The sequence below is a fragment of the Callorhinchus milii genome, unplaced genomic scaffold, assembly GCF_018977255.1.
Source record: "Callorhinchus milii isolate IMCB2004 unplaced genomic scaffold, IMCB_Cmil_1.0 Scaffold2, whole genome shotgun sequence".
NCBI lineage: Eukaryota > Metazoa > Chordata > Chondrichthyes > Chimaeriformes > Callorhinchidae > Callorhinchus > Callorhinchus milii.
In genome coordinates this window covers 111,668,814-111,682,731 of record NW_024704743.1, presented here as the reverse complement: position 1 = coordinate 111,682,731, position 13,918 = coordinate 111,668,814, and the positions used below count along the sequence as shown (strand labels likewise).

The 13,918-nt window shown below is 38.7% G+C and overlaps 1 protein-coding gene across 1 annotated transcript in view; it reads left to right on the top strand.

The window, feature by feature from the left end:
- LOC103190167 (interaptin) overlaps nucleotides 1-13,918 on the top strand; it is a 183,819-nt gene that overhangs the window by 44,617 nt on the left and 125,284 nt on the right. Inside the window, exons 7-8 of the mRNA XM_042331688.1 lie at nucleotides 4,571-4,654; nucleotides 5,038-5,184. Coding sequence (XP_042187622.1) covers nucleotides 4,571-4,654; nucleotides 5,038-5,184 — 231 coding nt within the window. The remainder of the gene's footprint in view (nucleotides 1-4,570; nucleotides 4,655-5,037; nucleotides 5,185-13,918) is intronic.

Here is a 13,918-nt window from a genome sequence, read left to right as displayed (position 1 = left end):
ATAATTCTTTATTCTACTTAGATATTAAGCACACAATTTTTATACTTCAACACATCATGATGCAAAATGCTATTTAATATTTTTGCAAGGCTTGACTTGCAGGTACAACAAAAAAAATGCTAATTCCTCATAACTATCCATGTAGTTTGCCCCTAAGCTTTGCAACAATTCAAGTTTTTTAGTGTTGAATTTAACAGTGCATGCTTTTTAAAATAGAATATAAAGTAAAATTATAATTACTACGGAATTACTAACCTAGTCCACAAGAATCCAGTATTTATACTGTACGTGAGCCTCCATCCCTTCTAATCCCCTCTCCCGTATCCCTCAACTCCCTTCTACCTAAAAGTTCCTCTTAAATCCATTCATGCGTTCTGCTTCTGGGAGTGGTTTCCACGTTCTCACTATCCTCTGTTAAAAGAAATTCCATTTTGTAATTTTAAACATCTCTAACAAGTTCCTTCTCCATTGTTCTCTAGAGAGAAAAGCTCTAATGTGTCCAATCTTTCTTGATAGCTACACAGTAAAACTTGCATAAGTCTTATCTTTATAAATCGTATAATTGCCTACAGGCACCCGAGTCTCATTCAGTTTTCCATGAAAAATACTTAGATTTCTTCTCACTGGTCATATTTATCAACTCCTAACTCATAACGCTGCTCCCTTATCTTCCATTACTCTCACACTTGCCAGCTGAATTGAATTGTAGGAAATGATGGCCGAACCTATTAAAGCATTCACACTTGCCAACTGGCTCATTGAATTATGGGAAGTGTAGTCTTGATCCGTCATTGCACCGACTGCAGGGATAAACTATTGCAAGCGCACTTACCGGCTGCATTGAATTCGCATGCGCAGTGAAGATTATGGATTAAATAGTTTTTTTAATATGATTTACACAAGTTTTCCTGCAACTCGGACTTTGCATAAGTCATATTAAATGTCAACTGATGGGACTTATGTGAGTTTTATTGTCATCACATCTCTGGTAAAACCCTAGTAAATCTGCAATGCACTCTCCATTGCTATAATATCCTTCCTGTAATACAGTAACCAGAACTGCATGAAAATGTGGTGTAACCAAGGTTTTGTATGAATTTTACAATATTTTCTTACTTTTATACTCTTTCTCAGTGCAAAAACGCCAAGATTTTTATTTGCGTTTTTTATGGTCTCGTCTACCTGTTCCACTACCTTTAGAGTTTTATTATTATGAATTCCTCAATCTCTTTGCTCCTGTACCATCTTGGACGAGAGACAACTTTCTTCAGCTCAACGTGCGAAAAACCGAGGCCCTCCTGATTGGCTCGCGTCAGCGCCTCCGCACCTCAGGCGCTGACAGCATCAGCATCCAAGGCTGCACTCTCCACCTCTCAAAGCCAGTCAGGAACCTCGGTGTTTTGTTCGACCCTGAGCTGTCCTTTCTCCCTCACATCCGCACCACAACTGGCACCGCCTTCTATCACCTCCGGAACATCGCCAGACTACGGCACTACCTCACCCCTCACACTGCTGAAACCCTGGTCCACGCCTTTGTCACCTCAAGGCTGGACTATGGGAACTCTCTCCTCGCCGGCCTTCCCGCCACCTCCCTCCACAAGCTGCAGGTCATTCAGAACTCTGCAGCTCGTGTACTGTCCCGCACCAGGCTTCGGGACCACATCACTCCCACCCTCGCTCGCCTCCACTGGCTCCCCATCCCCCAGAGGATTGATTTCAAGATCCTCACCTATAAGGCCATTCACGGCCTTGCTCCCTCCTACCTCTCCGACCTACTATCCCCCTACCTACCTGCCCGTACCCTCCGTTCTTCCGGCTCCGGTCTGCTCCACGTCCCCCGCCCCAATCGCCCTACCATCGGTGGTCGGGCCTTCAGCCTCTCAGCCCCGAGGCTCTGGAACTCCATCCCCCAGTGCCTTCGCCTTGCTTCCCCCCTCTCCTCCTTCAAGGCCGGTCTCAAAACCTTTCTCTTTGACCGAGCCTTCAGCTCCCCTCTCGACTCTCTTCCCCCTCCTCGCTCCCTCCCTTCCCTCCCCTCACCCTGACCATTTCCCCTCCTCGCTCCCTCCCTCCCCTCCTCGCTCCCTCCCTTCCCTCCCTCACCCTGACCATTTCCCCCCTGCTCGGGTCATGACCCAACTGTGCAGCGCCTTGGGACGTCCTCCTGACGTGAAAGACGCTTTATAAATGGAATCTTGTTGTTGTTGTTGTTATGTCATCTGCCATCTATCCACCCATTCTCTAAGTCTGTTTGACTTGCTGTATAATTTTGCAGTGCTCTTTATTAATAACCATACCCACCATTTTGATGTCATCAACACACAACATTAGAGTCCAAATAATTTATATACATGTTGAGCAGTAGCAGTTGGATCCCAGCCACAATAACAACAATTTGCATTTATATAGCGCTCTTCATGCAGGGTAGCACCCAGAGTGCTTTGGTCAATCACTCTTTCAAGCATTTCTGGGTTAGAAACACTTGTACCTTTCTGCACTGGAAGTGACATCATTGGTGATTTGACAACTCAGAAGTGTCAAATCATGTGGTGGCCATTTTTTGAACAGATCCGTAAATAACAGAGTCTCATTTTATGGACCCAAAAGTGTTATAATGAGTCATTCTATATATTTTATTAATGGTACCCTTCTGTTGTTGCTTTATCTTTTATGCTTGGCCTTTGCTACTTTTTACTCGTATCCTTCAATTCTCTTGGTTAATATTATTGTATGTAGTTTTCTTTGTGCCCTCTTTATTAATCTAAATTATTTTATTTTTCTAATCTAAAGTGGCTTAACCCTTAATGAATTAAGTTCTATTCCCAGTTCTATTCCACTGCTTGTCTGTTTAGGACTTTTTCGATCTTCCAGCTCTGTCCTCTAGTTCTGTATCCTTGGAGTCAGCTCAGAAACAAAAGATTATATTATATTGTATTTAAGTCTGTTTCCAGATATTTGCTTTTCGATCAGTTTAGGGATACAAATGTTACTAAATAATTGCATATACAGTGTCACAAAGACTGACAACACAAACTTTAAATGACCTGCATGCTAACTTTAAAGATATCAGTCTTTCTTTTGAAATGAAATAGAAGTTGGAATTTGAATATGAGCATTTTAATAGACCAGAGCAATGTAACATGCAAATCAAGTGCTACAGGTTTTCAGTGTAATGATTGCTTTTGTGAAGTCGACAGCAGTAATAATAAATAATAATAATCCTTGCATTTGATATCACGCCTTATCACGTCTTTGAGCCGTCTCAAAGCGCTTCACAGAATATATTGTAAAGTGCACTGACTGTCTATTTTGTCGGAGAAACATGGCAGCCAATTGCACACAGCAGTGTCCTTCCTGCAAACAGTTGTGGATTGAGTTACCAATTTTTTTTGAAGTAATTATTACCCCAGGAAAAGCGATCTGCCAATCGAATAACAACCGGGTTCCGACTTAAATTCTAGATCTAGGATATTGAGATAAGGCTCCTTGTACCAATGTTTTCTTTCAATGAAATGTTATAATAGTACTGTAAAAATACTCACATGAATGCACTCGATTTGAAAACACAGTCACTTCTTCCCTTTTTTTCATACATCTATACATCTTGTCCTCTTCTATTACTACTTTTTGTTCTTGTTTACATTTATGTTTTTCCATAATGTGACCTATATATCTGCAGATATACTCTACAACATATTTCCACATCCAGGTTAATTTTGGAATATGAGCATAAACTGAGTTTTTAAGTACAAAATGACAGCAAATGAGTAGATTGCTATGCAAAATGACTATGTGATCAAGATAGTATAATTGCTCTACTGATATGATTTAGTGCAGCTCACAATTATATCTGTTGTCAAAAACAATTTTTATCTTTAAAAAAGATCATTTTTTAAGAGGGAGGGAGAACCACAGTATGAGCAAATACCAAGCTCTAATGTTGAAAAACTTGCAGGATTATTGAGAAATAAGTGATGGCATAAACAACCTTCAGGAAGGCATAAAATGTGGTTAATATATCTTGTTTAACTGTAGCAGCAAACAAAGTTAATTTACCAACATGAACATTATTCTAATACATTTCCTCTAACTTGTAAACGGGCAATGTATGGATAAAATTGACCTTGCGTTAAAATATTTAAGCCAGAATTTAAATACAATTAATAAAAATGTGCAGAAATCGATCATGCTTGTAATGTTTACAACTTGCTTTAATTGCGTAAAATACCATTTGTCAGCTTTATGTTTTATTGACAAATTTTATCGATTTATTTGATTTTGGCTTTGTCTTGTCTCTGGTACATAAAATTCACATACAGTGTTCAAATGGGAAATGGTTGTATTGATTTCCTTAACTTCAGCTGAAATGCTAAAGATTTTTGGATAAGCTTTCTCATTACTTAAGCCAAAATCAATACGAAAGAGCTTCTTTTAATGAAAGAGCAGTCTGAACACCTACTGCAGAAATGGAGTCCTGTTCATCCTTTGCCTTAGGTATCGATCATCTAGGTTGTTTTACTGATGTCCAATTGGTTGACATTGTGGTTTGGCTTTGTGTGTAAACTTGCAGCTTCAGAAAAGGGAAGACATGATCCAGAGACAGCAGAAGGAAATCCTTTCCCTGCAACAGGAAAAAGATGGGCTCTTTACGGAGGTATAGTAACTGAATCAACTCCAAGACAATCTCTGTTATGTGTTAACCTTTTATAGTATTAAATCATTGTAGTCAAAATGTGAGGTAATAACTACTCACTTAACAATAATGAATAATTGTTTGCATGGACCGCATACTAGTAGAAGAGAAATTAAACAACTGCCTTTAATATGGATTGACTGAGTTCTCGGACTATATGTGCCCTAAGACTGTTTCTTTTAAGTACTCATTTTAGATTTTAAGAAATCAGGAATTGACACTAAGTCTTTCAAAGGACATTCACAGTTTCTTAGCGAAAGTGCACAAACAATATTTATGCATTTGTGCACAAACAATATTTAGGTTGCTGTGGCTATTTGATCATTTGTTGGATTTCCTTTCAGTTTCAAGCACAGAAGCATGAGATTTGCCAGTTTCAAACAGAACAGAAAAATAAGGAGTATGAAGCTCAACACAGAATGGCTCATCATGAACAGCTACAAAATGAGCTAGATATTGCTTGCAAGTTGCATGAGCAGGCCCAACATAAGGTACTCAATATAGATATCATTAACTGTTCTGTAATATATAAATTACCTAATTACACCTTAGGTTAATTAAGTGAAAAAGACTTATTGATGTGTGGTTGGATATGAGCGTCATGTTACAATGTTTTAAAATTTATTGTTTTTCAAGGTAACTTAATGGTCCATTCATGCACAATTCCTAATTGCAAAACCCAGCTGCTACCTAATCTTATGTGTGGACAGAATAATATATATCTACAAATCTATTGTAAATTATGATCTATAGTTTCAGAACAATTTTTGCTTTCTCTGTTTTATTTCAAACAAACAGTATGCCAGGATGGTACCAGGAATGAGGGACTTCAGTTATCAGGAGACACTAGAGAAGCTAGGATTATTCTCCTTGGAGCAGAGAAGGTTAAGAGGAGAGTTAATAGAAGTTTTCAAAATTATCAGGGGATTTGATAGGGTGAACAATTTTAAATCGGTGTCCTCGGGTTACCGACCCACCCACTATTCTACTGGCGGGTGGGTCGGTAACCCGAGATCACCGATTTAAAATAGTTGTTAAAGGAAACAGAGGGGAGGTGAGGAACATTTTTTTTACACAGTGAGTTGTTTGGATCTGGAATGCATTGCCTGAAAGGGTGGTGGAAGCCGATTTGATAAGAGCCTTTAAGAGAGAAGTAGATAATTATTTGGGGAGGACAAGTTTGCAGGGCTAAGGGGAGAGAGGGGGGAGTGGGATTGAATTCAATAGCTCTTTTCAAAGAGCCGGCACAGACACGATGGGCCAAATGGCCTTCTTCTGTGCTGCATAATTCTATGACTGTATAACATGCATTGGTCCTCAGAACTCATTAGTGAACGGATTAGGTACTTTTTAATATTTGTGGGGCTCAGAATGAAGCTAGTATTCTAATTATAAGCTATGAATTAACCCTTGTTGATAGAGTTGGGTGCCTTGCTATTTTATCCCTATTTCAATGCTGGTGCAACGGGGTCAAATCTATCCAGATTTTTTTTAATGTTTGTGCTATATTGCTGAAACTACTGCTCAGCATATGGGTTTGATTCAACGATGTTACCAGAAGCATGGTTGTGGGAGATCCCTGTGAATTCCAGGTGGAATGTACCAGTCTGAGGGATTGTTTATCCTGCAGTAATACTGCTTTAATACGGTTTGAGACAAAACAACGAGCAGCTGTGAAAAGTTATGATTTGAGATCATGAGTGAGATTTACTCAAAATTTCACTGCCGTTTAGTTCACATATGAAAAATCATCTCACAAGGTTACAAAACCCCATTCATTATACTTCCAGAATACCAACATGCTGCAACATCGAGGTTTTTTTTAGACGACCTGATGAGTATTGGCATCAACAGGTCTTTATTCATAACCCATTCCAGCTGCTAATTTTGTACGTAAATAAATCCTTCTGTATGTCTGTTTTAAATATGCCCTTTGCAACCTCAGTCTTACCTTACGTTACCTGAAAGTATTATTTTGGGTTAATTTTCAGTATCCTATTGAGCATCTTATAAACCTTAATATTGTCTTTATCTGAGATGTCTAAGCAAAATATTTGTTGAAGTAGTTTTGATGATAGTATCTGTTACTTTGAACTCCAAAAATACCTCGGACCGAAAGTAGGAAATTTATTGTATCCCAATTAAATGTTTCTTAAAAATGCAGTTGAAATGAAATCAGGTACACGAAAATGCAAAACCTTTTACAGCAGACAGCATATTGTCTTCATTGAAGTGGAGTTTTTATACTGTAATGAGGTCTGTGTTCTTGCTAGCTTGAATGCTAGTCAAATATCTTTCTTCCTTGGAGAGATAGCATTAAAACTTATTCTCTTCTCGATATACTATTAACCTAGACAGACTTTTTTGTTTCATTGTCTAATGCTGTACGCAGTCTGTTTTTGTGAGGTTTGCCTCAGCAATCTCTGACTTGCATGTAGTCCTAGTTTAATTGTTCCATACAAGTAAAGTAGAATAGAACATCAAACATAACAACGGTATTGAATGGCTGTAATACAGAAAACTTTCTCCAGATGACTGATTTATAAGAGGATAATTCCCATTGACTTCCATTAATTGTTGTTTGGATTTATCGTTTGTTGCCACAACAGTCAGATCGTCATCTATAGAGGTTACCTTAAGTATTGATTTCTCAGTATGTATTGAAGAATATTAAATATCATCCAGCTTTGTAGAAGTTGCTGATTTAATTTCATTTCAATATTCTTGCATTCCTAAGTTTTTTATATATACGGTGTGAATGTATATGTGTGTGTATATATATACATACATACACACATTTATATACACACACATATATATATGCACACACACACAGTGTAATGCGCTTTAGCTGGACGCCGGTTAAACTTGGATGACGGATAAATTGGAACAAAATGCCCAGCCCAAATCATTTGTATTCTGACCTGTTGTAAATATACCTGTTAATTCAGATGAAAATCTGTTTATTCCGGGCAAAATGCTGCACTGATCACTGCTGGATGTACTCACTCAAGCCTTCTGTGGTGTCCAGTGCCTTCATTCAGCCATGAAGGACTCTGGGATGTAGATGGGAGGTGTCAAATGCAATTGACAGCGGACTCCAGCCATTCACAAGCAACTGGAGTTGGGCTGTCAATCAGTGAAGGGGCGGAGGCACAAGGGAGGGAATGGAAGGAGTCAAATCAGAATTGACAGCTGAGTCGCTTGTGATTGGGTGGAGCTCATCGATTCTCAAGCGGCTGTACGCTGTCAATCATCTCAGGCCTCCACTAATTGGTCCCCTTCCCGATGAATGGGAACAGCAGTGGGAGGGAGGAGGCTCCTCTGCTGGGCAGGAAAGCCCTGCACTGTATTTTGCGGCCAAACAAAGTAAATATATTTTACTGAATTCTGTGAGAATGTTTTTAACAGGTACGTTTAACTGATTAGTTAACATTGCTTTAAGTGAAACAACATTCTTACATATTATATAATAATAATAATAATCCTTGCATTTGATATAGCGCTTTTCATGTCGGGAGGACGTCCCAAAGCGCTTCACAGGACACACTGTAAAGTGAATTGACTGTATATTTGTGAGTGAACACGGCAGCCAATTGCACACAGCAATGTCCCACAAACAGTCGTAGATTGAAAATGACCAATTTTTATTATTGGTTTTGGTTTTGGAGGGATTATTATTAGGCTCTGTGTGGAGTAAGGAAACTTGCCCAAGGTTTGGCCCTGCCTGAAATTGAACTCAGGTCTCTCACTTGCAAAGCGAGTGCTCTTACCACTGAGCTACAGGACTCCACAATATATGGGAATGGTATATCGTCTAACCTTGGACACCTCTTAAATCGGACAAAATGTCCATCCCCTATGCCTCCGCTTTAACCGGCTTCCACTAAATATGTGTGTGTGTATATATATATACACTGTATATGATATAACTTGTTTGCAAAGAATGAATTGTTATAAATAATTAAGCCATTACTTAATTAAGATTACTTGCGTAATCTTGTCCAGCATCGGTCATAAATTGAATCAATTCTTAGTTTTATATCTAGGTCTGAATACAGTTATTATTGGTGCCAGTTGAGTGATCAGTCCAACCTGTTTCTTATCCTCTATCAGTGCAGGGATAGTTACTTTGTCTCCATCCTTATTGCCTATAAAACTGACCAAAGCAGTCATAACACATTTTATTCCCACTGTTTGTTGTGTTATCCTCTCTGCCCATACATTAAGCTTTTGATCCTGAAGGTCTATTTACTATATTCTTTAAGAGAAACTGAGAATCAATAACAAGTATTAGGAGCTAACTAACCAAATAACCAGGAGCTAAACTACAACAACAACAAAATTATATTTGTATAGCACCTTTCATGTCTGGAGGACATCCCAAGGTGCTGGACAGGCAGTGTAAGCAACTCTGAACTTGCATCTGACCTTGCTGTTTAATAAATCCCTCCTTCTCCCAGCTCACCTTTACTCCTTGTTAGAAATTTAGTTGAGAAAATACTTGTCTTTGTGGAAATGTTACCATTTTGGATTCTCAAAGGCTCTGATCTCTCTACCACTTTGTTCTTTACCCACCCAACTAACCTTATTCATTCTTTTGTGATGATACCATTCTGCATCTGTGCAGATTCAGATAAAGTCCCCTCAGCACAAGCATCCTTCATTACTCTCACTTTGCAACTGCTGAATTATTAAACTTTGATGTCCTTGACGTCCGTTATGCCCTTCAAAAGGGGTGGTCAATATTGTGTTTCTTTCAACTCTTCAAGAAAGGGGGGAAATGTTCCTCCTTTTAGTTGTAATGACTATTAAAAGAGAAATTGGGCGATAAATTGGCCCAACTAGTGAACACTGGAAAGTCTTAAGAATCCTTAGAGCAGTCTAGTGCTGCCCAAGGTTCGCTAAATTTAAAGCACCAATCAGGAAAAGGCAATCATGCAGCACGAAATGGTCTCCTAATGTTCAGTTAATGAGGTCATCAGTGCAGAGAGAGGGTGATTTAAGGGGGATGTGGGGGCAGACATATCGGCCTTATTAATTTTTGACTCAGCTCAATTCGCCTCCATCGGGAAAACCACAAAACTGGTACTGAGTACTGTTAAAGGGAAAATTGAGAGGTGAATGTTAAAAGGACCCCATAAATAATGATTTTGTGGTGAAATTCTTGAGTTTGTGTAGTAATTGATTGGGAAGGTCAAGGCTCCTGGTGGCAGGCTCCTGCTGCTGTTGCTGCTGACTTTGCTGTCAAGCCTTTAGTTAATATTGTGCTAGCTTTATTGTGGATTTCCAAATATATTAATAGAGATTTCCATCTGATAATTTTACTGCTATCCTCACTAAACTTTACTCACCACAATTGAGCTGGACTGTGTGTAGCTAAATAAATGCAAGACAGATAGTTCTCTTTTATACGCTTCGTTGCCTAACCAAAAGCCATGGAGTGTACTGTAAAATACCAATCCAAACCGAGCCAACTTGGGACAAATGGCACCATCTCCAGCACTGATTGACTATTTCTAAACCAAGTTGCTTTGCAAATTGAAGGCAATATTTGGAAAGCTTGTTTTGTCATGAATATGTTCTAATCACGAAACATCTATTGCATGGAGAATTATTTTTGGTCATCATATGTGGAAACACATCACCATACTTAGTAGCATACAAATGAAACTGAGAGTTCCATGCATCCCACCTATACATAGCAAATTCCAGAGAAATTTCTTGAAATCAAATGCAGACGCATCCTATTCACCTAATTCCAAAACGTATTAGGTACAGGTTAGCAAGAGACAGGCTTCGGGACCCCAGAGTGTGCATTGGTGTTCTGCATAGTTTAACCAACCAAAACCTCATGGCTTGCCATTAAGAGCACTGCCTGGCAAGCTTACCTGCTTGTACAGTTCGGATCACTACCCATTAGGGCTTTAGCTTGCAGGGTTAACGGGAGCCTAGTGGAAATATCCGCCAAGAAGATTCCCTGTCCCCAGTGACTGGTCTGCCCTTCCAACTCCTACTGTTGGCTGTGCTGGGCCAACCGTGCCTAGCTCTTGAACAGAAAACTGTTCATCAAGTCACCTCCGAAGTAAATTAAACTGCACAACAGCAACTTGCATTTATATGAACCCTTCATGTGGGGTACAGTTTATAAATGCAAAATGTTGCACTGTCCTGGTGAAACTACATATACCTGCTGTAAAATAGAGTAAAAATTATAGATTGCTACAATGGAGGTTTCTGTGACTCCTGTTTGTGCATGCAAGAGAGTATAACCAGAGATCTGTTCTATTTCCAGACATAAACTCTATGTGCAAATAAATAGACATGGAATTTAAAATGTGCCAGAAAACAGATTAATGTATATTACGCGCCAAATGGCCTACATTCCTGTTCGAATGTTCCAAGGTTTGAGGTGCAATGTTTAAGTAAATCGCATTTTTTGCAGTTCCCTAACTAAATGTCAACACTCTGCAATACTGAACTATATTACAGAACTTTTCTAACTGCTGAGCCATCACTATGATGCTATGACATCACAAATCATGACAAAGCAGCATATGGTTGGAAAGACCCAAATTGAACTCCAACTTATTGCTTTGTACTGCAGCTGATGCACAACAGAAGTGAGAGGAACTATCTCCTTGAGCTGCTTTCAAATTATATTTGATTCATTAATTCATACCAATAATGCTAGCTTTAAACTGCATTTGTACAATAGATTGTTTCAGATTGATATGAAAACAATGTTGCCTTAACGCGAGATTGTAAGTACAACTAACCTATACAAAACTGGGATCCTATGAAGATCATATTATTTAATGGGTACTGTTGGATAATATTAATCCTTACATTTGAAATCGCTTATTTCACTTTGAGAGGACATTTTGAAGAGCTTCACAGAATACACTGTGAAGTGCTGAGACTGTGTTTTGTGAGTGAATGTGGCAGCCAATTTTGCACACAGCAATATTCCATAAACAGCCATGAAGAGAATTGACAGTTTTATTGGGGGATTGTTGGCCAATAAAAATTCCCATCTCTTTTGAAATAATGCCATGGGATCTTGAATGTCCACCTGAGCAGACAGACGGGGCCTCGGTTTAACGTCTTATCCGAAGGACTTCCCCTCCAACAATGCAGCACACCCCAACACTGCAATGGAGTATCATCTTAAACTATACGAGTGCCATGTCCCATCATGTGGCTTGAACTCGCAACCTTCTGACTCGGAGGAAAAAGTGTTACCGACTGAGCCAGACTAACACACATTAAGGCAACTTTATAAAAATATAATTTAGCCTATCTAGCTCAACCTATCTAGAATTTTTTTCAAGACCTATTCTGTCAAACTGCAAAACACTTTTCTATTTTCAAATCTAAAATTTGGGCCATTTCCTGATGTATGGGGGTCCATATCAAATGTGGTATAGAGTTTTGCGAATAGTGATTGGAAAATGCATCTCAAAAACTAAACTCAAAAAGTGACCCTGTCACTGAATAAATATTTGTAATCATGCAGATTTCCTCTGCAGAGCTACGGTATGTATTTGATATTTCTTTGAAATAAAAAAAAGTGATGGCACAAACATAATACGGTGAATAAGTACTGAGGCAATGATGATTAAGAAAGTCACTCAGATTCCAAAAAATGCTGCAGAAAGCAGAGTCTATACATTCTTTTGAAGGGGATTTTCATAGATGCTAGATGTGAAGGAATATTGAAAAGTATGGGGAGCATCTGCAACAGTCTGCATTTTCAGAACGTATGTAAATAAATATGTATGTTCATGCACAGAGGTGGTATGGAAAATCTCCTTGGTGTAAATGTAGCGCTGAGGATACATGCTTGTTGAAGTCAGTGAGATTGCTTTTATCCAAAGTATTGTTGGTGGTTGATATGTAGTTCAACAGAAACTTTGAGGAAATGATCTGTTGAGCCAAGACTTCAAAATATTTAAAAGTACTTTGTACTGGTACTTTTTTCTTAGCGATTTTCAGCCATACACCAATGTCTTCTCAATCTTTTATCACAATCAGATCAAACTTCCTCCTCATAACTTTAATGATCTCGTTAATTGAAAAAAACATGTTGTCTCTTAGCGTATAGAAGTACTAACTTCCTGCATTGTTCCTATTCGTGTTCAGTGACACATTTTTCCTGTTTATATCTTATCTTTTCAGAGTTTTCACAGCCCTTTTTAAACACACCCATCCCTTTTTGCGGCTTCTATTCCTGAAACCATTGGTTTTCGAAACTTGACACTGAGCATTCATTTCTTTCCTTTAATGCACTTCTTTCTTCTCTGCAGCCTTATCCTGTCTACATTGGATGTCCATATACCATGCACTTTCCAGGCACCACTGAATAGTGACGAGGAGTGTGAAGCTGGCTGATTTTTGCTTTCCCCTTCTCTTATCTCCCCCAACGAGGTTGAGAGCCTTATTGTTCTAGTAGCCTTTTCAGCATTGGGAACCCATTTTTTTCTTCAGTACCTACTATTTGGTCTTGTTAGGATATGAGGTCTGCTTAAAATTCAGTTTCAGGATATCAATAATCAGGAAAATATCTGAAAACATTTCTGGAGTGGGGAATGATCACTGCATCCTTATAAGTTGAAGATGTTCACTGTCCTACTGTTGCCTGGAGGTATTGCCATTTTCCAGGTGGACATCATGTCCACTTTTCAAAATGTTTTTTTGTTACCTCCTGGTGTACCTCCTTGGTCTGTTTGGAAGGACAGAACTTTAATGCTGCTGTATTCTAAGCTAGCCTGAAGATGTGGGTATTGAAAGGCCATTATTTTGTATTATATTATATTTCTTGTTAGTGTGTGAAGGCTGAATGAATAAGGAAGAATGATAGATTATGCACTTTAGCTAGTCTTTCCAATTGTTTTAATTCATTTCAGTCTCCGTGCGATGCCCTCTCCTGGCCATCCTCTTGTCTCTCTGTCTGATCTGATGTGGTTTGAATTGTGGTTCATTGGTTTCATTTTCCTTAAAAGTATCTTGTATTAGATTTGTACACACTTTTATGTTTTATTGCATTGTAAGAAATATTTTGCATATCACCTGTATATTTATTGATAATACTAGTTGAATAGTCTTATTGGACTGGAATTTACTCACTCTCACCATGCTTCAGTGAAGTGAAAGACCTGTTAAAAGAGGCATAAATGAACAGAGCTGGGGAGGAGTGAGGAAACAGAACAGATTTGAAAATTT